The sequence below is a fragment of the Palaemon carinicauda genome, chromosome 1 (genome assembly GCF_036898095.1).
Source record: "Palaemon carinicauda isolate YSFRI2023 chromosome 1, ASM3689809v2, whole genome shotgun sequence".
Lineage (NCBI taxonomy): Eukaryota > Metazoa > Arthropoda > Malacostraca > Decapoda > Palaemonidae > Palaemon > Palaemon carinicauda.
The window spans coordinates 158,808,106-158,835,438 of NC_090725.1; the positions used below are offsets into that span (position 1 = coordinate 158,808,106).

Here is a 27,333-nt window from a genome sequence, read left to right on the forward strand (position 1 = left end):
GTGTTGATGAGTGACAACTCCACAGTAGTGACTTGCATCAACAAGCAAGGAGGCTCAGTATCCCATCTGCTTTTCCATCTCGCAGTGGGAATACATCATTGGTCCCAAATAAACTCGGTCTTTATTTCAGCCCACTTTATTCCAGGAAGAGGAATGTAATACTGTAGCAGACAATCTGAGCCAACTGGGGACAACAGTTGGTTCAGAATGGCCTTTGCTTCTTCAAGTGATGAAAAGTGTTTTGATTTTGTCTGGTTCCCCGACTATGGAAATGTTCTGCACTCCCCTAAACAACAAACTCCCATTGTACTATATTGCTCCCCAATCTCGGATCCAGCCACAGCAATGGGAGACGCATTTCAATACCAATGGCATGGAATGAATTTAAGTGCTTTTTTCCCTTTCAGCCTGATGCTTCAGGTTCTAAGCAAAGTAAGGGAGTTGTTAAAGAAGAGAGTAACACCAGTTGCACCAAGGTGGCCTCTTCTCATCAAAATTCCAAGGGAACTTTCAGCTTAGCCAAATCTACTGCGTCAACCACATGTAAGAAAGTTCCATGATGCAGTTCACTGCCTGTCTCCTCATGGTTGGAAGTTACCTCGTATCTCCTTCGAAAGAGGCTTTTTGAGGCTGACAATGAAGCAACTTTCAGGATCTCTCTCTAAGTCTTCCGCAGCATGCTATCAGGCAAAGTGATCAACTTTCTGCGATTGATTGGTGTCGTAGGATGAATACTGCTCCACTCAAGGCCACTATTCCCCTAATTGCAGATTTTAAGTATGTAACTTCCCTGGTAGTTACATATATATAGCTTAAATCCCGCGTTTCGACGTGGCATGGCAGAAATTCAAATTTCGCGGCAATCGCCGCCATGACAGTAGGTGGTCATACATGAGTGCCATCTCTCATAGGTTACCAGAACCATCCCCAACATTCTTCAGAAATTCCCTGCCGTTGATAGTGTCAACACCTAGGAAATTCGTTTCGCTGATATATTACTTTATTCTACAATTTGGTGAAGTACCTTTTGTCTGATTATTGTTAATGGCTTTCACTGCCTTTCAACTATCGAAGATATTGAATAGGATAGTGTTTTGTTGGTCCAACTTAGACAGTTTAATTTAACTTTATTTTCAAGATGTCTCCTCTGTTGTCAAACTTTGTGTGTGGGGCAAGACTGGCTTTCGAGCTGCTCTTGGTTCCCACACAGTATGTAGCAGGGAGCATGTATGTATTTGTTTTCTTTCTATGTTCGTAAGATTGAGGGATCAAAGAATTTTTCCCCCTAGTTTATTAACTAACGAACAACTCTTAAAGATATAATGGAAGGAAAAACATTTAAACATTAAAACATTGTGACGTCACAATTATGTGAAGTAAACTCTTAGCAGAGCGAGTTCTGAATGCCTTGAAGGAAATCAGTCCGCCATTGCGATGACGTCACAATCCTGTGACGTAATCTTCTTAGTATGACTTGCAATATGTGAATTATTTTCTTTTCTTGCAAGAAATGTTTTGAATATTAACTTAGTAAGCATAAGTATGTTTATAATTTAGGGAAATATTTTATTTTCAAGTATATATTTGTCCTACAGTATTAGTATATTTCCCTTAGTTAATTTTTGATATAGAGATTTCTCGACCGTACAGTCAATTTACGCTTGTAGTACTCTTGACTATCGTTTTTGTTTTACAATACTTGTATCGTTATTTAATATTTCGATTTTGAGAATACTAATATTAATCATATAACCTATTGTATTTTCTTTCTGGCCCTTGGCGATAGAGTATAATCTCTCGCAATGGGCAGGTCTATTATGATCTAATGTGAAATAGTTAAAAGTGCTAGTTTCAATGGTACTGTACGTAAAATGATGCAGTGCAGTCAATTTACAATACGTAATACTCTTGACGATCGTTATTGTTTCACAATACATGTATCGTTGTTTTACATTTCGATTTTGAGAATACTAATATTAATCATATAACCTATTGCATTTTCTTTCTAGCCCTTGGTGAAAGAGTATAATCTCTCGCAACGGGAAGGTCTATTAAGATCTAATGTGAAATAGTTAAAAGTGCTAGTGTTCAATGTCACGTAAAATGACGTAGTGCAGTGGAGGGTGCGTTCGTTCGTGTCCGTCTTACTCCTAGCCCGGGACCTCTTCCATGCTCCCCAACCCTTGGGAGAAGGAAAGTCGAAAGGCTAAGGGAGATGTCAGACCTTGATCAGTGATCGAACGTCCCCTCGAGCAATTCTGTTGTTGTATCCCAGTATGCTCACCCTCGCCATTGGAAAGGCGAGGTAAAAGTGTTATCCTCGCCGTCAGTTGACGCGAGACTGGCGTTTTACGTTTTCCCGTCCCGCTAGACAAGAGATTGGCTCTTCATGGGACCGAGCGTCAAGATCGCTCCCTCACAGCGATCTGGACGTGTTTTCGGGACGCGACATAGATCTTGTCGCTCCCTCACAGCATGCATGCAGCATGCGGGACGCATATGGCATGGGGGACGCATTTGGCATGCTGGGCGCATACAGTATGCTGGGCGCATACAGTATGCTGGACGCATTCAGCTTGCTGGACACATGCGAGCGGGCCGCTTCCCCGCGTCAGGTTCGCGAACGTCTTAGTTCCAAGCGCGCTCTCGCGGCAAGAACGCACGCGATCTGCAGCGCTCATGGACGCTCCCTCGCAGCGATCTGATCGCGTTACGGGAGGCGGCAAGGATTTTGATGCTCCCTCACAGCAGGCTTAATGCATGCAGCATGCTGGATGCACGCGAGCTGAACGCATACTGTACACACGCGAGTAGGACGCTCTTCCGTGTCAGAATCGCGTACGTCATAGTTCCGAGCGCGCTCTCGCGGCAAGAACGCAAGCGAGTTGCAGCGCTCATGGACGCTCCTAGAAACCACAGCATGATAGACAAACAGTTGTCTCTCCTTCACGAATTGCTGGACGTGATACTAACGCTTCTTCGTGTCACGCGGTAAACATAAAGCATGCGGGACACATGCAGCACGCTGGAACCTCACGGCAACATGGACGCATGCTGGTCTCATGCAGTCAGGACTTGTTCTCGCTGCATGATAGACAAGTGGTTGTCTTTCCTTAGCGACTCTCTGGATGCACAATTAACGCTCCCTCGTGTCACGCTGTTGACATAAAGCATTGCGTTTAGTAAACGCACGCTGGATGCACGCGAGCAGGACTTACCCTCGCAGCATGGGGATCACGATGTTGATGCTTCCTTACAGCATGATGGACTTATGCTGGAAGTACTGGAACCTGTCTCTCCCTCGAGACTTAAAGAACGTAAACGTGATGCTTCTCTCAATTGGATGGTATCCTTTACGATGTTCCATCAGGACAGGATGAGTTCTTTATGGAGGATGATAACTGACAGGATGACGCGGTTTTGTCTCCTACCCATTCGACTCAGGAGATCGATGTTCCTTTAGCTGAAGTTTTAGAGGACGAATCTCAGGATTCGCTGCAGGCAGCTGACCTTAAAAAGCTGCTGACAGTTTTATTATCTCTGTATCCAGAGGACTTTACTCAACCTATGCCTCAGAGCCCGCCCTCTCAGTTTTTGAAGGGCAGACCCCGAAAAACATCCTCCTTCAAGAAGATGGTTCTTGCTAGATCGGTTAAGAGAGAACTCTCAACCAATGGACGTCCAAGAGGAAGGATCTAGGGATGGCCTCTTTTTCCTTTCCTCCAACTAGACTGGCCTCCAGATCTAGTTTGTGGTATTCGACTGGGGAAGTTCTCGGTCTGGGAGTGCCTGCCTCCTCTCAGAGAGACTTCTCCAGACTTGTTGACTTCTCAAGCAGGTCAGCCATGAGCAATTCAAAGATTATGTGGTCCAATTCTGAAATGGACCATCTGCTGATGGGAATTTTTTGGACAATAGAAGTCTTCAGCCTTATGGACTGGACTCTCGGAGTTCTCGCAGAGGCCACAGATCCTAAGAACGAGGCTCAGATGCATCTGATTGCCTGTCTGGATAAGGCCGTGAGGGATGGCTCCATCGAACTTTCTGCCCTTTTCACGGCAGGAGTTCTTAAAAAGAGGGCTGTTCCTTCTTATCTTCAGGTGTGTCTCTTGTTCAGAGATCTGAACTTTTATTTGCTCCGTTGGGTAATCATCTTTTCCCTCCGGACTTAGTGAAAGATTTGTCAGCAGCTCTGGCACAAGAGGCTACGCAAGATCTTTTCTCTAGGACTGCTAAGAAAGTCCTCCCAGCTTTTTTTTTTTAGCAAGGAATCAAAAGGAGGCTCCTCCCACTTGTCAGCCCTTTCGTGGGAGAGCCCCTTCAAGGGGAACTCAGAGGATTGCGACTGGAGGTCAAGCTCGCAGATTCCCAAGACAGCAAACCAAAATCAGTCATAGAAATGGTAGAGGACACCTCCTCGGAGGGGTTTTACAACAGACTTTTCCTAGTTCCGAAAAGCTCGGTGGGATGGAGACCTGTTCTGGACGTCAGTCCATTGAACAAGTTCGTCAGCAAAGTCAAAATTTGCCATGGAAAATTCAGCGTCAGTCTTTGCAGGCAACAGACAGGGAGACTGGATGGTGTCATTGGATCTGCTGGACGCGTATTTCCATATCCTGATACACCTGGACCACAGAAAATTTCTAAGGTTCGTGTTCCTCAAGACCAATTATCAGTTCAAAGCACTCTGTTTTGGACTAAGCACGGCTCCCTACATTTTTACCCGGGTGATGTCCAACGTGGCTCGCTGGCTTCACCCAAAGGGAGTACAGTAAGGATTTCTTTGTACCTGGACGACTGGCTACTCTGAGCAGAATCACAAGTAAAGTGTCTGGAGGCTCTTCAAATGATATTGTCCCTAACGCAACAGTTAGGTCTGATGGTAAACCTGGCCAAATCTCAACTAACGCCCTCACAAAACATCATTTATCTAGGGATGAGAATCGGTTCAGATCGCGCACAAGGCGCCGGAAATGTCGCAAGAACTTTCCCCTGATGGTCACCCGACTACGGTTGACGATCCCTCGCAGCGATCAGCACTCGGTTCAGTTCACGCACACGCCGCGCATCAAGTGTCTGATCTGTCTGAACTAAAGAGGTCGATTTCGTCCCTGTTTGACGCATATGATTCTCGAACAGGAGTCTGTGGGTAGTCTCAGAGGAAAGGGCACTTAAATATCAAAGAGCTAGTGACCATTCACCTAGCCCTCATTCACTTTCAGAAGGAAGTCAGAGGAAGATTGGTTCAGATCAACACAGACAACACCACTGCATTGTCTTACATCAAAAAGCAGGGAGGCACTCATTCGGCCGTACTTTACGAGGCTGCGAGAGATCTAATTTTCTGGGCGAAAGCGAGGGACATAACCCTGATTATTCGCTTCATAGAAGGGGAGAAAAACGTCAGGGTGGATCTGCTCGGCAGAAGGCGGCAAGTTCTAACTACTGATTGGACCCTGCATCACAAGGTGTGCACTAGCCTTTGGATGTTGTGGGGTCAACCCTCAATAGACCTCTTCGCCACACAATGACAAAGAGGTTGCCGGTATTTTGCTCTCCAGTCCCAGACCAGGAAGCAGCCGCAGTGGACGCTTTTCTTCTGAACTGGGAGGGTCTAAACGTGTACGCTTTTCCTCCATTCAAGATCCTGGACAGAGTCCTGAAAAAATTCAGGGAATCGCCCAACGTCCACATGACCCTGATAGCTCCATTTTGGCCCATGAGACCTTGGGTTGCGGAGATAATGGAGTGGCTGGTAGATACCCCCAGAACATTACCAAATCGGAGGGATCTACTCAAACAGCCTCACTTAGAGAGGTACCACCAGAATCTCCTTGCTCTCAATCTGACTGCCTTTCTACTATCGAAAAGCTGGCAAGAGCGAAGGGCTTTTCAAGGGAGGCTGCACGAGCTATCGCCAGAGCTAGAAGGACATCCACTATTAGGGTTTACCAATCCAAGCGGGACATTTTTTTTAGTATGGTGCAGGAATAAAAAATTTTCCTCTACCAGTACCTCTATAGCCAATATAACAGATTTTCTGTTGTATCTGCGTACTAAAGAGAAGCTGGCTGTGCCTACCATCAAGGGTTACCGCAGCATGCTAGCCTCTTGTCTTTCGTCATCGACACATTGACGTGTCAGGTAATAAGGATCTTTCAGATCTCATTAGATCTTTTGAGACGACTAAGAGGAAGGACAATCCAACCCCCTCTTGGAACCTGGATGTATTTCTGCCGTGCCGCGTCAAAATGCAGGATTTAAGCTATATATATGTAACTACCAGGTAAGTATATTTGAAAATTTATTTTGAAATAAAAATACCATTTTTCTTTTGTTTTTATGGAAAGAAATTTGTCAGTCACAGCAGTTAAAGGCTATCACTTTGACTTGAGTCAGGTCTTTGAACTAAAGGGAGTTGACCTCTCTTCCTCGTGGGAACTTTCCCCTCTAATCAAGAGTTTTGAGCAGACCTGTCCCCGTGGGAACTCAAACCCCCAACTTGGAGTGTTATTTAGATCTTACGGTCCCTTAAAATGGCACGTTATAAACTCCTAAATAAGGCCTCACATCGAGACCTCACCTAAAAGACTGTGTTCCTCTTAGCTTTAGCATCGGAGAAAAGATTAAGTGAACTGCATGGCCTATCTTTCTTAACATCACACTCCAAGGGTAGGAATGTTCTGTCCTTTTTATTATGTTCCTGAGTTTGTGGCAAAGATCCAGAACCCTTCTATTAACAATAACAGATTTCACTTTTTCATCTCTCCTATCAAAAAGCTAGTTGATGAACAAAATAATCTGCTACTCTGTCCTATTAGGATGGTTCGGTGATACTTTGAAGAACTGCTGTGTTTTGCCCAAAAATCCCCAACTTATTCTTGAGTTGCAAGAACACACTATCTAAAGTACTTTATCAAAAGATCACTTGAGACCTTTTCTGTGGAACCTATATTTGCCGCTCAACAAATGATCTAGAGTTGATTTCTTAACAGGACAAATAACCTTTTGTCATGTTTTGTCATAAATGGTGTGAAAACGGAGTAAGGGAATTCTTCACTTCTTTCTTCAGTCCATCCCTCACTTGGGAGTAACTTCATCGAAGAAACCCTTATGCAGTTAAGACTAAGGTTTTTATTTTCTTTTGTGACACTAAATTACTGAGATATTTTGTTGATATATCTTACATTATTGGTTCATACTAAAATATTTACGCTTTGTCAGATTATTGACTTATTAGTATGAGGCTAACATCAAGACCTTGCCTCTTCACGAGCTAGTTTGAATATTTTGTAATTTTATTTGTGGATCACGGTTGGACAAGCACCCGTCCTATGACAGAAACTTCCTCCTTCCATGGAAGACTCCTCATAAAATGATGAAGGGTTTATATTCCTATCTTTAAAAACTTTGAGTTATTTACCTTATATGTCCCACTCCTCAAGTCTTGACCATCAGAAGAATGGCGCACACTCACCCAGCATGGAGGTATAGCTGGTAATCATACATTGATACCAGATAAGCGTATTTTATTTTTTTCTGGTTGTAGCAAAGAGACTTACGAGTAAATCCATATAAATGACTCGGGTTTGTATAACTAGGAAAAATACAAATCACCTTTTAAAATTTGTAGTATTTTAACTTATGTAGTTCTGTAAAAGGTTCCTTGTTACAGCAATTCATGTACAGTGGTACCTCTACATACGAATTTAATCCGTTCCACAACCGACTTCGGATGTAGAAAATGTTCGGATGTAGAAACGAATTTTCCCATAAGAATACAGTGGAACCTCTACATACGAATTTAATCCGTTCCAGAACCAACTTCGGATGTAGAAAATGTTCGGTTGTCGAAACGAATTTTCCCATAAGAATACATTGAAATAGGATTAATCCGTGGTTGAGCCCAAAAACCTATGATAACTTCTTAATAAACTACTACACATAATTTTCCCATGAGAATAATGAACACTAAATTAGATAATAGACATGTAAATAAGAAGAATAGACATGTAAATAAGAAGAATTAGCAAAAAATGATAAATAAGAAACGAGTTTTTAGCGTCACTTTACCTTAGAAACTCCAGCGCAGGTGTTGTTAGTCTTGCTACGCAGAGAGGAGACGGACGGGCGGCGAGGAGGTAGAGAGGTTAACTACGATAAACGTACACTACCGTAACTTATTCTAACTTACACTAAGTGAACTTTAACATAACTTAGCTTTTTTTTTTTATAATTTATATTTTTTTTTACATTTTCTTTTTTTCTTTTTGATGATTAATTTTAATCACTTTCACTCTCTACACTTAAAATTGATTGAATTTTTTTCTCTTCACTCTTTGCTGTTTTCTTTGAACCACTTCCTTCCTCTTCATCACGAGTTCGCTTCGTAGTTTTTTTAAAGAAGCTATCGATAGAAAGTTGCTTGGTACAGCTTTTCAGAATGTTTCAAAAATAAGTTAGGGAAACATCATCAAACTGCGCAGCTACACGACAAACCTGCAATTTCTTTGGATGGTATTTGTCGATGAAGTCGACCACGTCTTGATATTTTCCTAACATCTCTTTTATTTGCGCGGAACTTATTGCAAGTTCACTCATACGGACGCCACGCTCATGCTTTTCAATAATTCCTTGCTTTACTTCTAAAGAAAGCATTCCCTTATTCCTTTTCTCACCACTACCACTACCACTTGCGAAACTAAGCCTTTTAGGACCCATGATTTTCGTAAAATACCGTAAAAGGATGAATGTAAAAAATCATGATTAAAACACAATTAATAGCAGAACGCACAGGGCACAACCACATAAAGCCAACGAGAACAGAGGACTGACCCAAGCCACGCTAATTGAGGGTCCCTCCGAGGTTGAAGTGCTGCCTTCTATTGGCGGAAATAAAAAACACATCAGGCGCTATGAGCACCGACTACGCATACGAGTATTGTTTACTTCGGGTGTCGAAAAAAAAATTCGGGTGTGGAGTAGGAACGTGTTCGAATTGTACTTCGCGTGTCGAAAAATTCGGATACAACCGGTACGACGAAAATTGCTACTTCGTGTGTCGAAATAAAATTCGGGTGTAGAGTAAAAAATTTGCTCGAATTTTACTTCGGATGTTGGAAAATTCGGATGTAGATACGTTCGTGTGTAGAGGTTCCACTGTACATTGAAATAGGATTAATCCGTGGTTGAGCCCAAAAACCTATGATAACTCCTTAATAAATTACTACACATGCCAATATTCACTCTAAATTAGATAATAGACATGTAAAAAAGAATAATCATCAAGAAATAATAAATAAGAAACGGGTTTTTAGCGTCACTTTACCTTAGAAAGTCCAGCGCAGGTGTTGGTCTTGCTACGCAGATAGGAGACGGACGGGCGGCGAGGAGGTAGAGAGGTTAACTACGATAAACGTACACTACCGTAACTTATTCTAACTTACACTAAGTGAACTTTAACCTAACTTAGCTTATTTATTTTTTATATTTTTATATTTTATATTTTATTTTACATTTTCTTTTTTTCTTTTTGATGATTAATTTTAATCACTTTCACTCTACACTTAAAATTGATTGAATTTTTTTCTCTTCAATCTTTGCCATTTTCTTTGTTTCACTTTCTTTCGCTTCACTCTTTGCCGTTTTCTTTGAACCACTTCCTTCCTCTTCATCACGAGTTCTTTTCGTAGTTTTTTTTAAAGAAGCTATCGATAGAAAGTTGCTTGGTACAGCTTTTCAGAATGTTTCGAAAATAAGTTAGGGAAACATCATCAAACTGCGCAACTACACGACAAACCTGCAATTTCTTTGGATGGTATTTGTCGATGAAGTCAACCACGTCTTGATATTTTCCTAACACCTCTTTTATTTGCGCCGAACCTAACACATGTTCTACCTCCTCGATCCCTTCCTTGTCATCACTCATGTGCTCAGACATAGCATGGAGTTCCTTGAGCTCCTCTGTAGTAAGTTCTTTTACATTGCTTGTTTATAAGGATGATAGTATCAAAAGCACATCCATCTACAGCTATTCTCTCTCTCTCTCTCTCTCTCTCTCTCTCTCTCTCTCTCTCTCTCTCTCTCTCTCTCTCTCTCTCTCTCTCTCCAATGGGTATTCAGTTACCAATTCATTATTGACTATAAGGATGATTGCATCACTATAGCATATCCATCGACATATATTTTCAATAATTCCTTGCTTTACTTCTAAAGAAAGCATTTCCTTATTCCTTTTCTCACCCTACCACTACCACTTGCGAAACTAAGCCTTTTAGGACCCATGATTTACGTAAAATACCGTAAAAGGATGAACGTAAAAAATCATGATTAAAACACAGTTAATAGCAGAATGCACAGGGCACAACCACACGAAGCCGACGAGAACAGAGGAATGTCCCATGCCACGCTAATTGAGGGTCCCTCCAAGGTAGAAATACTGCCTTCTATCGGCGGAAATAAAAAATACATCCGGCACTATGAGTACCATCTACGTGCACGGGTATTGTTTACTTCGGGTGTCGAAAAAAAATTCGGGTGTAGAGTAGGAACGTGTTCGAATTGTACTTCGCGTGTCGAAAAATTCCGATACAACTGGTACGACGAAAATTGCTTACTTCGTGTATCGAAATAAAATTCGGGTGTAGAGTCGAAAAATTGCTCGAATTTTACTTTGGATGTTGGAAAATTCGGATGTAGATACGTTCGTGTGTAGAGGTTCCACTGTATAGCCATTATATGTTTTACCTTAATGTCTTCAATCAGTAGTTTATATCATAATAAGAATCCTAAACAATTCAAATTGTTAACCTTTACAGGAGGAGGTGGTAAGCCTATAAGAAAATGACTGATTCACATGGTGGTGGAGCTGGATGTCAGGGTGGTGGAGTACGTACAAGAACCTATCCTTCCATCACATCAGTGGAACGAGGAGGGAATGGAAGTGGAAATGGGAGTAACTCATCTTCAGGTTTTCCACGGATGTCACTCCGCTCTTTATTGCTCAATTCTCCTTTCTCTATTCGTACTCGGTCCAAGAGAGTCAGAACTCCTACGTCATCACGTGAGTACATAATGTTTTTGTGGTTGGTTTATGCTACATTGTAGAGTTGATACCCTATCACAGGAAACCTGCACAATGTACAGTAAACCGTTTTTGTTCCCATACTAACAAACCTGGAGTTATTTGTGTTGATTATCTTTCAGCGACAGCTTTAGGTAGCCATTAGACTTTAATTGCGAGGTGGCAACCTTGCTTAACCGCTTAAGCGGGTATGCTGAGGGTACATACAAAGTATTTAGTTATATAAAATAAAATGATTGTTATTTTAAGATGTTATTTTAAGAAAATTTTTGTCCTTTTGGTATGCTTTCTTTGGATAATCTTCGATCTGTTTTAAAGATTATCTAGCGTTCAGTTGTTCCGTAACTGAAATACAAACCACGCTATTTAATATGGATAATTACTTTCGGCGTAGCTGAAATGACGAGCCATTAGAATTTTAACGAGGGTTTACTACCCCACCGCTAGTTAGCTGGGGTAGGGAGGGTAGCTTGCTACCCCCCCCCCCACACCCCCCCCCCCCCCCCACACACACACACACACACCTGTGCTGAGTTCACTTTGCTTTCGGCTCGGGTGCTAGACGAACGTGTCCGCTGTCACCCTCGCCTTTTCTGACAGCCATTTAACTGATCTTTTGTGTGCTTTTTCTTCGACAGAGTGTGAAGTTGGCTTCTGTGATGCGGAAGTGTCCCGGTTTACCTGACCGCCCTTGTGGGACTTATATGTCGGTGGTCGAAACGGACCCTCACACCTTATGTCCTTTCTGTAGGGGCCAACGGTGTGATAGAGATAATGTATGTGGTGAGTGTAGGGAGTGGTCTACCTCCCAGTTGGAGAGGTTTTCCCAGCGCCGGAAGAAGAAGTCCAAAAGGGATATTTCTCCTTCGAAGAGTTCTTTGAAAGGGGAAAAACCCAAGGCTTCTTCTTCCGTGCCCCAAACCTCCTCCGAAGCTCCCTCTTGATCGGTTTCTTCCGAGAAACTGTCGAGTGGTAGCTTAGGCCGCAGTTCTGTTGACCGATCTTGGGGTTTGGGAGAGGGAGTTGCCTCCAATAGCAAGGCAGCTCCTCCTCCTCCCCCGGGGGAGGATATTGATTCTCATGCTAATGTGTCTAACCAGGATTTGTTACAGCTTTGGTCTTCCTTGGGGCTTCAGGGTTCGCCCTCCAAGGAAGCCTTGTTTGACATGATCAAGTTAGGAGCAGCTGTCAAACAGTCGCCGACTTTAGCAGAGGTTGATCCTCTGTCTATCGTCGACGTTGTTGTGGCAGAGGCTTCTGACGAGTTGGGTCAAACCTCTGCTCCTGATGTAGCTGAAGGCTTAGCTCCCCCCTCCGAACATCCTTCGAGGGAGGAACCAAGTCCAACGGTCTCTCCTGCAGGTGATTCTCCCCCTCGGGGGAGTTCACTGACAGAGACTCCTCTTCGGAGGACTGCTGGTCAGCTTGCTGACCCCACGGCCCCCAGAGGGCGTATAAGGTGTGAAGCCCGCCTTCCTCTTCGCCGTAGAGGACTTCCTTCGCCCCACAGGGGCGTGAGGAGGCGCCTCTTCGGCTCGTCATCTTCGCAGTCCGCCGCAGAGGAACCTCGTCATCGATCACCGACCCTGCCAGCTACATCCCTGGACCTCTGCAGATCGTTCACGATCTCCTTTGGTGGAAGGTCGTCCTTGCAAAGGACGCACCGACCTTCCACCCGCCAGACCTGCTGACCTGTCGTCGCTGTTCCTGGCTGCTGATGCGCTGTGGACGCCCACGAATCCTGTCTTCAAGCGGGCATCGGTTCCTTCGGGGCACAAGGGACTTTCTCTCCTGGAGAGTAAGTCCCTTACGCGCCAGGTATCCCTTGCGCGCCATCGACCTCCTACGCGCCAGCGCGCAATTGCGTGCAGGCGCGGTCCTGTTCCAGAGCCTGTTAGAGTGCGCCAGCGCTCTCCTGTGCGCCAATGCTCACCTGCGTGCCAGTGCTCACCTGCGCGCCAGTGCTCACCTGCGCGTCAGCGCTCACCTACCCGCCAGCGTCCCACTGCGCGCCCTCTTCCTGATGCACGCCCACGATCGCCTGCGCGCCAGCATTCTCCTACGCGCCAGCTCTTGCCTGTGCGCCAATGTTCTCCTGCGTGCCCACGATCTTCGGATCTGGGTGCAAAGGGGAAGATAATCTCCTCCCTTGCTCGTCGGCGCTCGCCAACACGCCTCCCTTCACCTATGCGCCATCGCGCGCCCTGCGCGCCCACCTGTTGCTGTTCAGGATGTGCGCGCTCGCGCGTAAGGGATATTTCCCTTGCGCGCACGCGCCCACCGTTTTTCGCCCTCACGGGCTCAGCATGATCTTGTGTGCCCACGCGCGCGAGTGCTTATTCAGCCTGCTGCGCGCTTGCCTTTATCACCAGAACGCGCCCCTGCGCGCCATCGTTGGCCCACGCTCCCACACACGCCCTCACCGGCGGGCCATCGTTCGCCCATGTGCGCCCTCACATGCGCGCCATCGCTCGCCCACGCGCCAACGCGCGCCCTCGCCAGCGCTCGCCCGTGTGCCATCGCTCGCCCGCGTGCCATCGCTCACCCGTGCGCCCACGTGCGCCCGCGCGAGCAAGCAATCGCCCGAGCGCGATTTAGGCGGAACTCCATTGCTCGAGTGCCAGCGCGACCACCAGCGCGATCGCCAACGCAATCGCCAGCGCAATCCTCCCCCCCTTCGGCAAGCGCAGAACAGCGTGCTTGCCGGAGGGAGGGAGAACTCCAGATAGGTCCAGGATCTTGCCTCCTTCTTTTCAGGCCGACCCTGCTTTGGTAACTCCTCCTAGGGATCGAACGATCCCCTTCTCTCCAGAGGGAGTTTCTGACAGCACAGCTGTCAGTCGATAGCCCTAGTTTGGGTCCCTCGTCAGAGCGGTCGTACAGGCTTTTAAGCCTGTTCTCTCTGAACTAGGACACAAATCAGTGGCAGTTTCGACTCCCCTGAAGAGAAAGAGAGGAGGAGTGGACGTGGTAACTTCTCCAAGGGCGAAGTTGACTCCTCGGAAGTCTTTGAGGAAGGCCCCCTCCCCCCCAGACTTTCCCTCCCCTTCGGACGAGGATTTTCTGTCCTTGGGGGGAGTCCCAAGAGGTGAGGCATTCCCCCATCGCACCAATGAGGGAAACCCCACCTCGTGCAGAGAAGTCTTCTCGGGTAGGGGTGGAAAAGAGCCTCCCACCATCACTTCTGGAGTCCTGTATTCCTCCTAAGAGGGAGTCGAAGGACTCCAAGACAGTTCCGAAGTCGTCCTCGAGGATTAGACCAGAGCCAGCCAAGCCCTCGGAGAACGTTCACGAGTCCCCCCGAGAAGAGCCTTTGGGGACAGGAGACTTCGCTGCCAGCCTTCCAGGAGGGGAGCTTCAGGAGTCAGAACACACTTTCTGGCAGGTTCTGACCCTTATGAGGAATCTCAACGGGTTCTCGGACCCAGAAATTCCTCCTCGTGAGGGCAAGGACACGGTCCTGGACCGAGTCTTTGGTACTCAGAAACCCTCTAGGGTCAGTGCGGCTTTGCCTTGGTCCCAAGGGGTTAAGAGTGCCAGAGATAAGGTTGAGAGCCAGCTCTCCGAGCTTGCTTCCACCAGCCGGTCCAGCGCCGGGAACAAACCTCTCCCGCTCCTCGAGTCCATCAGAGGAGGTACTTCGAGATCATGGAGGAGACTTGTTTAGCTCTTCCTTTGCACCATTCTTTGGAAGAGCTTACCAAGGGAGTCCCTCTTGAGAGACTCTCCACCCGGCAAGTGGCTTTCTCGGCTACGGAGGTCCTCAGCCAGGAGAAGGTAGCGAAGTGTGCCATGCAGGCAACTTCGTGGCTAGGGTCTCTAGGCATCCTGCTATGATCCGAGGACCTGTCCAAGGAAAGTACCAGGAAGGCCATGGAGACATTTCTACTCTCAGGCACTCGTACCAACGAGTTTCTAGCCCACCAAGTCTCGAACTTGTGGGCTAATACAGTGGTACATCTACATACGAATTTAATCCGTTCCAGAGCCAACTTAGGATATAGAAAATGTTCGGATGTCGAAACGAATTTTCCCATAAGAATACATTGAAATAGGATTAATCCGTGGTTGAGCCCAAAAACCTATGATAACTTCTTAATAAACTACTACACATAATTTCCCATGAGAATAATGCACACTAAATTAGATAATAGACATGTAAAAAAGAAGAATTAGCAAAAAATGATAAATAAGAAACGGGTTTTTAGCGTCACTTTACCTTAGAAACTCCAGCGCAGGTGTTGTTGGTCTTGCTACGCAGAGAGGAGACGGACGGGCGGCGAGGAGGTAGAGAGGTTAACTACGATGAACGTACACTACCGTAACTTATTCTAACTTACACTAAGTGAACTTTAACATAACTTAACTTATATTTTTTTTTTTTATATATTTTATATTTTTTTTTACATTTTCTTTTTTTCTTTTTGATGATTAATTTTAATCACTTTCACTCTCTACACTTAAAATTGATTGAATTTCTTTCGCTTCACTCTTTGCCGTTTTCTTTGTTTCACTTTCTTCTGCTTCACTCTTTGCCGTTTTCTTTGAATCACTTACATCCTCTTCATCACGAGTTCGCTTCGTAGTTTTTTTAAAGAAATTATCGATAGATAGTTGCTTGGTACGGCTTTTCAGAATGTTTCGAAAGTGAGTTAGACAAACATCATCGAACTGCGCAACTACACGACAAACCTGCAATTTTTTTGGGTGGTATTTGTCGATGAAGTCGACCACGTCTTGATATTTTCATAACACCTCTTTTATATGCGCCGAACCTAACACATGTTCTACCTCCTCGATCCCTTCCTTGTCATCACTCATGTGCTCAGACATAGCATGAAGTTCCTTGAGCTCCTCTGTGGTAAGTTCGTCGTGATGTTCAGCGACGAGTTCCGTAACGTCATCTGCGTCGACCTCCAGACCCATGGACTTGCCAAGGGAGACGATATCCTCTACGTCTTCCGCTGCACCCACACATGAAGCTGGTCCTTATCGACGTTGTGTGCCTTAAAGGCCCTAGGGTTTTCAGAATGGTAAACCAGTAAGGGCTTGACTTTAAAGTCCCCGCTAGCGTTGGCACATAGGGCAAGAGTCAACCGATCCTTCATTGGCTTATGCCTAGGCAATTTCTTCTCTTCGGCGGTGATGTAGGTTCGACTGGGCATCTTCCAAAACAGCCCGGTTTCATCACAATTAAACACTTGCTGCTCTACGCAGCCTTCTTCCAGCACGATCCTTTCAAAGTTCTTGACAAAGTCAGCTGCAGCCTTTGTGTCCGCACTAGCAGCCTCTCCGTGGCGAACAACTGAATGAATCCCGGACCGTTTCTTAAATTTCTCAAACTGGCCACGAGATGCCTTGAAATCGTCTGAGGAAGGTTCGGTTGAACTCTCCCCAGCATCACCCCCAAAGCTCTCCTCCTTCAAGTCCGTAAAAATGGCGTGCGCCTTCTTGCAGATGACGGTTTCGGTGATGGTATCGCCAACAATCTCTCTGTCCTTGTTCCACACTAGCAGAAGTCGTTCCATCTCTTCTATGATAGGGCTACGGCGTTTTGAAATAATGGTGATCCCCTTAGAAGGTTTCACTGCTTTAATAGCTTCCTTCTGTTTAAGGATTGTCGAGATCGTCGACATATTACGGCCATACTGTTTAGCAAGTTCACTCACGCGGACGCCACGCTCATGTTTTTCAATAATTTCCTGCTTTACGTCTAAAGAAAGCATTTCCTTCTTCCTTTTCTCACCACTACCACTACCACTTGCAAAACTAAGCCTTTTAGGACCCATACTTTACGTAAATTACCGTAAAAGGATGCACGTAAAAAATCACGATTAAAACACAGTTAATAGCAGAACGCACAGGGCACAACCGCAAGAAGCCGACGAGAACAGAGGACTGACCCAAGCCGCGCTAACTGAGGGTCCCTCCGAGGTCGAAGTGCTGCCTTCTATCGGCGGAAATAAAAAACACTTCAGGCGCTATGAGAACCGACTACGCGTACGAGTATTGTTTACTTCGGGTGTCGAAAAAAATATTCGGGTGTAGAGTAGGAACGTGTTTGAATTGTACTTCGCGTGTCGAAAAATTCGGATACAACCGGTACGACGAAAATTGCTTACTTCGTGTGTCGAAATAAAATTCGGGTGTAGAGTAAAAAATTTGCTCGAATTTTACTTCAGATGTTGGAAAATTCGGATGTAGATACGTTCGGATGAAGAGGTTCCACTTGAAGCGTCGAGATGTGGTGTCTGAGAGGTTCCACCAGAAAGTCCCCAACACCGAGATCAACAGGCTCAGAGGGGAGAAATCTGTTTGAGCCTAAGGACGTGGAGCAGGCAACCACGTCCTACCAAGAAGACGAAACCGGCAACGGCGACAGTGGTGTCAAAGCCCTTTCCTGTCAAAGACAAGAAAGGCAAAAAGTCCTCCAGGCGAGGGAAAAATCCTAGAGGGAGTTGTCGAGGCTGCAAACGCTAGGATTGGCAGTCCCCCTGCATGTCCACCAGTAGGGGGATGCCTGCAAAGTTGCGGAAGCAGGTGGCAGCAACTCGGGGCCGATTCCTGGACGATTTCTGTAATCAGTCAAGGATATTGCTTCCCGTTCATAACATCTCTACCTCCCGTGACAGCAGATCCAGTGTCGTTGAGCTCCCTTGCTATGGGATCGGCAAGGGGGCAAGCCCTTCGGGCAGAAGTCGAGACCATGTTGAAGAAGGGCGCTCTCCAAGAGGTCCTCGACGGGTCCCCAGGCTTCTTCAGTCGACTCTTTCTTGTAAAGAAGGCGTCTGGAGGCTGGAGACCAGTCATCAACCTCTCGGCTCTGAACAGGTTTGTCAAGCAGACCTTGTTCAGCATGGAGACGGCAGACACGGTCAGACTTGCAGTGAGACCTCAAGATATCATGTGTACACTGGATCTGAAGGACGCGTACTTCCAGATCCCAGTCCATCCGTCTTCAAGGAAGTACTTAAGATTCTGCGTAGATAACAAGATCTACCAGTTCAAGGTGCTGTGTTTCGGTCTTTCCACAGCACCTCAGCTTTTCACCAGAGTGTTCACCCTGATATCGTGGGCACACAGGATTGGCATCCCTCTCGTCCGTTATCTGGACGACTGGCAGATCCTAGCAGACTCGGAGTCAACCCTTCTTCGACACAGAGACGAACTTCTGAGACTTTGCCAAGATCTAGGGATCCTGGTAAATCTCGAGAAGTCTTCTCTGCTCCCTACTCAAAGACTGGTATATCTAGGCATGATAATAGACACCAATCTCCACAAAGCCTTCCCATCAGACGACAGGATAGAAAGGCTGAGGAGGGTCGCGAGTCCTTTCCTCAGACGAGGAGAACTCCCAGCCCAATCGTGGTTACGTCTCCTCGGTCACCTCTCATCCCTGGCCCGTCTAGTTCCCAACGGTCGCCTCAGAATGAGATCTCTGCAATGGCGACTCAAGTCTCGGTGGAATCAAGGACACGATTCCCCGCACGTCATGATCCCGATTGGTCCTGCGGAACGGACGGATCTTTAGTGGTGGGTGACAGACGAGAACCTACGGAAGGGAGTGGATCTTCTCGTCCTTTCCCCGGATTTGATGCTGTTTTCGGACACTTCAAAGAAAAGGTGGTGGGTCCACGTTCTGCACCACAGGACCTCAGGCCTGTGGTCAGTATCAGAAAAGTGCCTCCATATAAATCTGGTAGAAATGAAGACCGTATTCCTGGCCTTTCAACCGTTCCAACAATACCTGGCTGGTCACTGTGGTGGTGATGAGCGACAACACCACAGTAGTGGCTTCCATCAACAAGCTGGGAGGTACCTTTTCAGAGCAGCTATCCCATCTCGCAGTAGAGATACTGAGATGGACCGAAGTCCATTCGATTCCACTATTGGCTCTCTTCATTCCAGGCAAGAGGAATGTGCTCGCCGACAATCTGAGCAGAGATTCTCAGATAATGAGTACCGAGTGGTCTTTGGATCATCTAGTAGCCAACAAAGTCCTGACTTTGTAGGGTTCCCCGACTGTGGATCTGTTCGCTACAGCGTTGAACTTCAAGCTTCCGCTGTACTGCTCCCCAGTCCCGGATCCCAAGGCACTCTGGCAAGATGCCTTTCAACAACGGTGGGACAACATCGATGTTTACGCCTTTCCCCCGTTCTGTCTGATGAGAGGGTACTCAACAAGACCAGAATATCGGTCAATCTCTCGATGACCCTAATAGCTCCGCTATGGCATCATGCGGAATGGTTTCCGGACCTTCTGCAACTCCTAACGGAACTTCCGAGAGAACTCCCTCCACGACATGAGCTACTCAAACAACCACACGCCAACATCTTTCACAAAGCCGTAGCTTCGCTATGACTTCACGCCTGGAGACTATCCAGCGTCTCCTCGCAGAGAGAGGATTTTCGCAACAAGTTGCAAACAGGATGTCTGGGCACCTGCGAAGGTAATCCGTATCTGTCTACCAGGCAAAGTTGAGAGTTTTCTGTGGTTGGTGTCGTGGAAGGGGTATCTCTCCACTCGATGCCACTGTTCCAGCAATAGCGGAGTTCTTCGTGTATTTGCGAGAAGAAATGCGCCTTTCAGTCTCGGCTGTGAAAGGCTATCGCTCAGCCTTAAGTCTCAAAGGAGTGGACATTTCTTCTTCGCTGGAACTTTCCCTACTCATATGAAGTTATGAACTTACCTGCCCTCAGTCGGAAGTGAGACCTCCTCCATGGAACGTGGTTCGAGTTTTCAGGTCTCTAAAGAGACTTCCCTACGAACCATTACGCCAGGCTTCAGATCGCCACCCAACTTGGAAGACGGTGTTCCTACTAGCTTTGGCCTCGGCCAAGCATTCAGATTTGTCCCTGAGTTTGTTGCCAAGACTCAGAATCCGGGAGTGCCGGACCCACGGTTCGACTCTTTCCAGGTTTCGAGTCTTCGTTCTGTAACAGATGACCCAGACCATCTCCTACTATGGCCAGTAAGGAGTCTGAGGCTATATCTTAAAAGAACGGCTGCAGTTCGTCCCCAAGTGCAGGCATTGTTTGTAAGCACTGGGAAGCCGAAGAGGAGGGTTACCAAGAATACCATCTCGGCATGGATTCGGAAGGTAATCCTTCTATCCCTGAATCCTGACCCTCCTCCGTCACGTCGCCCTAGAGCACATGATGTCAGGGGCGTAGCTACGTCCCTGGCTTTCAAAAAGAATTTCTCAGTGACGCAGGTTCTACAAGCAGGGGTGTGGAAGCGTCAGACCACCTTCACAGCCCACTACCTGCAAGTCATGACCCACAGGAGACTCGATACATTCTCTATCGGTCCTGTGGTGGCTGCACAACAGCTGGTTTAAACCTCAGGCTCCTTAATGGACAAGTAGCAGAGGGTTTAGGGCATTGTTACCCAGTCTTAGTCTGCATGAATGAAAAGGTATGTCTGGCCCTTATTCTTTTCTTCATCCTCCCCTCTCTTGGGGAAAGCAGCATCCTGGGTTCTCTGCACAGCTGACCTCAAACCACTTCAGGTATACCATGTTTCCTTGTGTTCCTAGTATTAAGTTAATACTGTCACGTCCCCATACCCTGACAAGGTGGTATTGGGAGAGTCCTAGCCTAAAGTTTCCATCTAAAGGACTTCAGGTCAACTTCCTAGGACGAGTCACTCTTCAAACCTTCACACACAGCTTACGTAGGCCACAGCCCTTGCATAGCTAGGTGCTAGCGAGGTTTAGCGACTCCTTATTGTTGAGTACTGACACACTCAGATATTGAGTCCCCGGGCAAAGCCAAAAGCCAGTACTGGCTGGGACTTTCCACCCTTCCTAATGGGTGAGTCACCCCTATTAAATAGTGTGGTTTGTATGTCAGTTACGAACAAATGACAAATTCGTAGTTAATTTGTATTTTTCCTAACTATACAAACCTTTGTTATTTAATCAAACTTGCCTGCCAGCCCTATCCCCCGTGAAGTCCTACCTCTAACCAAAGTGAGCTCAGCACAGGTGTGTGTGAGGGGGTGGGGGGGTGGGTGGGTAGGAAGCTACCCTCCCTACCCCCCGCTAACTATTGGTGGGGTAGTAAACCCTCGTTAAAATTCTAATGGCTCCTCATTTCAGCTACGCCGAAAGTAATTACCCATATTAAATAGCTAAAGTTTGTATAGTTTGGAAAAATAAAAATTACCTACGAATTTGTCATTTTATTTATGCTACACAGTCCTCAATCTATCGTTACAGAATTACTCTTTGTATCGATATTTATGAAAAGTACATTTTTCTTTTAAAACTAAAGTTTCCAAGTTGTATTAGATAAAAGGAATATGTTATTTTACAATTATTGGTCCTTTTAGTATTTTTTCTTTAGCTAATCTGTTTACAAAGATTAAACAAAATTAGCGTTCAGTTAATTTTTGATCGGACGTAGTATTCATGACAATCGATATAGTCTCACGATTCTTTGTATCGTTGTTTACTTGTTTGTTTTTGGAATACTAAATTTTTTCGTATAATATTTATAAATGTTCCAATTGTTAAATGTAACTTCGTCTTTTATTGGAACCCCTTAAGTAATAAGGGTTGGTTTAAATATATAGATATATAATTCCTATATCTATTCATTTAATATTTTTTATAAAATATATAATTACATTTTATATAGGATTCAGTGACTATTGCATTCTCATTCAAGCCCTTGACAGAATAGTAAGATCTCCCTCTACGGGCGTGTCTACTTATGGTTTTATGCCAAAGAGTTTAAAAAAATGCAAATTTTTAGTGCTAAATTATTGCATTGAATTTTATTCAATACAGTGGAGGGTGCTTCTGTTCTAACCTGTCGTTTTCCTTGCCTTTGACCTCTTTCAAGCTCCCGGACCCATGGGAGAAGTAAAGTTGATCGGCGAAAGGAAGCAAGAGGCATTAGTCTTGAGCCGAAAGTCTCATAAGACCTGAACAGAAGTTCCCTCGAGCGTTTTTGTTGACGATTCCCATGATGATTCCCAGAACGATTGCCCTCGCCGTAGGTGAGGCGAGGAAAAAGTGTTTTCTAAAATTAAGTGGTCAAGCGCGAGCGTCTTCCTTTCAGGCGCTCGACAAGCGCCAGGCAGCTGAACGTGATGGCGCGCACCAGGCGGCTGAGCTTGATGGCGCGTGCCAAGCAGCTGAGCATGATGGCGCTCGCCAGGTGGCTGAGCGTGACGCCTCGCGCCAAGCTAAGCGCGACAACAACAGAGCATTGGTCATCGAGCGTTCAGCAAGGCTAACTATTAACGCTGCTGTAAGAGTTTGACTCGATGTTTGTAACTTAGTGCAACTTCTTGGTTTCTCTTGTTCGATGATCTACCGTTCTTGATGCGATTGGCATAGTTCCGAGCGTGTGAATCGCAAGCGTTATTGTTCTGAAAGTCACGTGGCGCCGAGCATCAAGAGTTTGCATGGCATCAAGCTTCACGCAGTTGAACTTGACGTCGAGTGTCAAGCAGTTAATCATAACTCCGAACGCCAAGCAGTTGCGTGTCGTCGAGCATCAAGTAATTGAACGTCACGTGTCAAGCATAGCGCCAAGCGTCTAGATCGCGAGCGTCTGAATCATGAATAGTATTGTTCCGAGAGTCACGTGATGCTGAACGCCAAGCAACTCCAACAGTAGGACTTGATGTCTACATTACCATGAGCGTCTAGCGTTGGAACATTGTTACGCCAGGCGCTATATTAATAAATAAATATTAGCTAGAAAGATATTATGTTCTCAGACCAAGGCCTGCTTGAACTAATTCTTGGTGTTTGTGGGAGAGCGAGAGTTAAACCTGTAAAACATTGAGGTCAAAATTCAGGATCTTAAGGAGTTGACTTCTAGGAAACAAAACATCTCTACCTAGATTAGAGACTTGCAGGAGGAAGGGAGTGACTTTCAGAAACTCATGAAAGTTTTTTCTGAAGAGTTTCCATTTTATTTTGTACCTGCTGCTCCTCGTCCCGCCTTCAGAGTTTTTTTGCTAAGGAAGACGTCGAAGGAGTCTCTGTTTATTATTTTTATTATTATTACTAGCCAAGCTACAACCCTAGTTGGAAAAGCAAGATGCTATAAGCCCAAGGGGTCTAATAGGGAAAGATAGCTCAGTGAGGAAAGGAAATGAGGAATTAAATAAATGATGAAAATAAATTATTAATAAATCATTCTGAGAAAAGTAACAACGTCAAAAAGACATTGCTGATAGGGCAGTGCAATAGCGCGTCCTCAATGCAGCATAAAGAACCTAACTGCAGAGTTTGGTGCAGCAGCACGTTTAGCTGCAACAGCAGGAAGTGCATTAGGGCTTTTGTGAGAGAAGGCAGTGTCCCTTTTTTGCTGTGTACGTCCTGTCAGGATGTCAGAAGTTGGCAAAGCTTTAGTTCAGACTGATACAGATCTTGTTCCTGAGTCTGGTGTTATGGTACAGGCACTGCCGCTTCTGCCAGACTGGTTCCCGTCTGCTGAAATGCGGAGCGTTATGTAAGCGATGAGGAAGGTGAGTTCGCGATCGAAGTTTTTACACTGGTGTCACCTAATGTTGATCCTAATTGGACTATGCTGCTAGCATGAAGCAGCGGCTCTCATCTTTTATGCAGTCTTATCAGCCTGCTGTTAGCAAAGCGATGGTTCGTCATGATTCTTATCAGGACGCGTTGTCGCACAGGCGGCCTACCAGCAAGCTAAATGTTGAACAGCATGATAAGGCTTCTATATCCCATTGAGTGTCTGCTTCTCTTGATACCAGACATCAAACGGCCAAGCGTGTCATCGAGCGTTTATCTTTCAAGCGCGGCGACGATCGCTAGGCAGCTAAGCGTGGCATTGGGTGTCAAGCTGAACGTGACGTTGGGCGTCAAGCTAAACGTAACATCGAGCAACAAGCTCGTGACGTTGAACGTCAAATAAACTGTGACGTCCAACGTCAGTCTCATACTGTTTGAGCTACGTTCAGAGGACAAAAGTTCTCTATGGAGACCCTGAAGACTATGCTTGCAGCAGTAAAGAAGGTCCACTGGATGATCTCTTAAGATCTCCAGGATGCTTACTTCTACTTCCCCATCCATCCGAACTTCAAGCTACCGGAAGGTTCGTGCATAGGAGGAAGCTGTCCAGTTTTGAGTTCTTTGTTTCGGGCTAAGCACCACCTCTCAAATAGAGGGTGCGTCTGTGAGGGCATATCATTGTTTCTTATCCTTAGACCTCTTCCAAGGAATGTCGATTTGAAACTTCTCCCAACTCCCTTTTCCCGGAGAGAAGAAATATCAAACGATAAAGGAAACAAGAGGCTTTAGCTCCCGAGCAGTCGCCTACTCGAGCATACCTTTTGACGTCTCACAGGTCTCTCACCTTCATCATAGGAAAGGTGAGGTGAAAGTTTTTTCGTCGTCTTCAGATGACTCAGCTCCCAGACGAGGCTGGCATCAACTTCCAGACTTCTAAAGAGGAAGATGGACACGGTCAATCAGCGTCTTTTCTTGACACCGCAAGCTTCTGGTTGTAGTCTTTCGAACAGTTCAGAGCGTTTTTTCTTTCTACCGAAGAAAAACCCTCCTACCAAACATCCTTTTAGGATATTAGCAACTGTCAAATAACGTCCAACTCTCTCAGTTGCAGGACAGTTTTCTGAGCCTAGCATGGCTTCAGTTCATGCTCCTTCTCCACCATCAAACTGGTTATCGTCTTCTGGACACTGCATGTTTTTAAACGGTGTAGAAAGAGAGCTTGTGGTAGACATGACGTCTCCTGTACCACAACAGTTTGACCCTACTTTTATTACACTACTAGATTTGCAACAGAAGCTCTCTTTGCCCATGCTAGTTTGTCGGCCTGCATACAAGAAAGTAACAGACTTGGATCTTGAGTGTCAGGTAACTTTACGCCTGGACACCAAGCGTAGTGAGCCTACTAGTCAAGATGTTCTTGATGACGAACATCTTTACAACTCCCTAGCAAGGAGTCAAACAAACAGACGTGACGTCGTACATCCACCTAACAGGACGTCGAGCTTCCAGCGGAACAGGAAGTCCTGTAAGATGTGACGTCGAGCGTCTATCGAGACGTTACATGAATCATCAAGCACAATGCGACCCCGAGCGTCAAGCAGCTCGTAACATGGTATTGTACACGTTCCCACCATTTAAAGTACTTTACAAGATGTTACAAAGTTTGTGTCTCACGAGGGAACCAAGTTGACTTTAGTAGTTCTCTTCTGGCCGTCAAGAGGTTGGTTCACAGAGGTTCTGGAATGGATGGTGGACATTCCAAGAAGCCTGCCATTAAGAATAGATCTTCTCAAACAACCCCACTTGGCAAGAAACCATCTAAACCTCCAAGCTCTACGTCTGACTGCCTTCAATCTATCGAAGAACTCCCTAGATCTGGAGGGTTTTCGAAGGAGGCAGCTAAGGCTATCATTAGTACAAGAAGGACTTTTACCATCAAGGGAGAAAGCACATTTTTTCCTCCTCGACCATTATGTCAGAGAGTCTTCGGACTCATGTCTCGCGAAGTGTTCGCGCAATCAGCGCTACGAGCGTGATCATGTCTACACGCGTGACAATTGTCATCAAGAGTTTTAAAAGTAAAACTCCAGCCGCCCGTTGAGATACTACCACTAGAGATTTATCACCAGCCGCCCGTTGAGATACTACCACTAGAGAGTTATTGGATCCTTTGACTGGCCAGACAGTAATGCATTGGATCCCTCTCTCTGGTTACGGTTTATTTTTTCTTTGCCTACACATACACAGAATAGTCTGGCCTATTCTTTACATATTCTCGTCTTTTCTCATACACCTGACAACAATAAGATACTAAACACTTCTTCACCCAAGGGGTTAATTACTGTACTGCAATTGTTCAGTGTACTTTCCTCTTGGTAAGGTTAGAAAAGACTCTTTAGCTATGGAAAGCAGCTCTTCTAGGAGAAGGACACTCCAAAATTAAACCATTGTTGCCTCTGTACCATGGTCTTCCACTGTCTTGGGTTAGAGTTCTCTTGCTTGAGGGTACACTCAGGCACACTTTTCCATCTTATTTTTTTTTTCCTCTTGTTTTTTTGAAATGGTGTGTTGGACAGGCTTAATAGAAGGGCCATGGATTCCTGGTGGTTTATCAAGAGGTCGTCTTTTCCTTTTCTAATTCTTTTTCTTCTCAAACCCATCGTTACTGTCCTCCCTTCAGTTGAAGTGGCTATCCGGGAGGGTATTTAGCCTTGCATGGTGTATCGGCTCCTCCATGTTGACCAGTTTTTCCAACTTTTTACTATAGTCTATGGGTTTCATCTATCACTTTATTTATAATTCTGTACATATTGTTTTTGTTATAGTTCTTGTTAATCTAGTTTTGAAGTATGATGTCTCTTTTTTATTTCTATTAATTCTTATGCTGTCTGGAGACATTGAGCGAAATCCGGGACCTGTACGTCCTAGATTTCGTCAATGTCGTCTTCTGTATTGCAACATTCGTGGTCTTCATGCAAATATTCAAGACCTTACAGTTGCGTCCAGACAGTATGATATTCTTTTGTGCTCAGAAACTTTGGTTTCTAATATGAGGCACTCATCTGAGCTCCTTATAACTGGTTTTCAGAAGCCAATAATGTTGAAACGTGATGCCATCCCTAGGGCCAGGGGAATAGCGGTGTATATTAGGACTGAGTACCCTGCTTCTTGCAAGTCCTGCTATCAACTTGGATGTCATGAGATTCAGGTAATAAAAGTTTGTGGCAGGCATAACGACTTTTATTTGTGTTCGATCTACCGGAATCCAGACATGGATGATTCTATCTTCGATTGCCTTCTTACCATTATGGCTAAGATACAAGAAAATAATAGAAGGGCTTCTTTTGTCTTTGTTGGTGATATTAATGCTCACCATAGGGCGTGGTTAAGTACTATCTCTCCTTCCGATCGCCATGGCGTAAGAGCTTTAGACTTTGCCTCTGAATCAGGCTGTGAGCAAATCATAAATGAAGGTACTCACAGGTCTGGTAATTGCTTGAACCTCATATACACTGACTCCCCTGGCGTTATAACTAGTAAGGTTGGTTCTCCAGTTGGGACATCTGATCATGCCTTGATTTCATTAGTAGTGAAGACTGAGCAGCCTGTCCCTGATGTATCATACTCTTGTAAAATTTATATGAAATCCCAAACAGATTGGAATGGGATTTTGCATGATATTTTTTGCTTGAATTGGTCACAATTATATAGTAGTGTAGATCCTGTTGTCCCTTTGAATAAGAATCTAGT

General features: G+C 45.4%; 1 protein-coding gene across 5 annotated transcripts in view; it reads left to right on the forward strand.

Annotated features, from left to right (window-relative positions):
• Positions 1-27,333, forward strand: part of LOC137652693 (E3 ubiquitin-protein ligase RNF19B-like) — a 305,828-nt gene that overhangs the window by 56,709 nt on the left and 221,786 nt on the right. For all 5 annotated transcript variants that reach the window (XM_068386125.1, XM_068386099.1, XM_068386105.1 and 2 more), the window contains exon 2: positions 10,818-11,062. In XM_068386125.1, coding sequence (XP_068242226.1) covers positions 10,843-11,062 — 220 coding nt within the window. In that variant the 5' untranslated portion in view covers positions 10,818-10,842. The remainder of the gene's footprint in view (positions 1-10,817; positions 11,063-27,333) is intronic.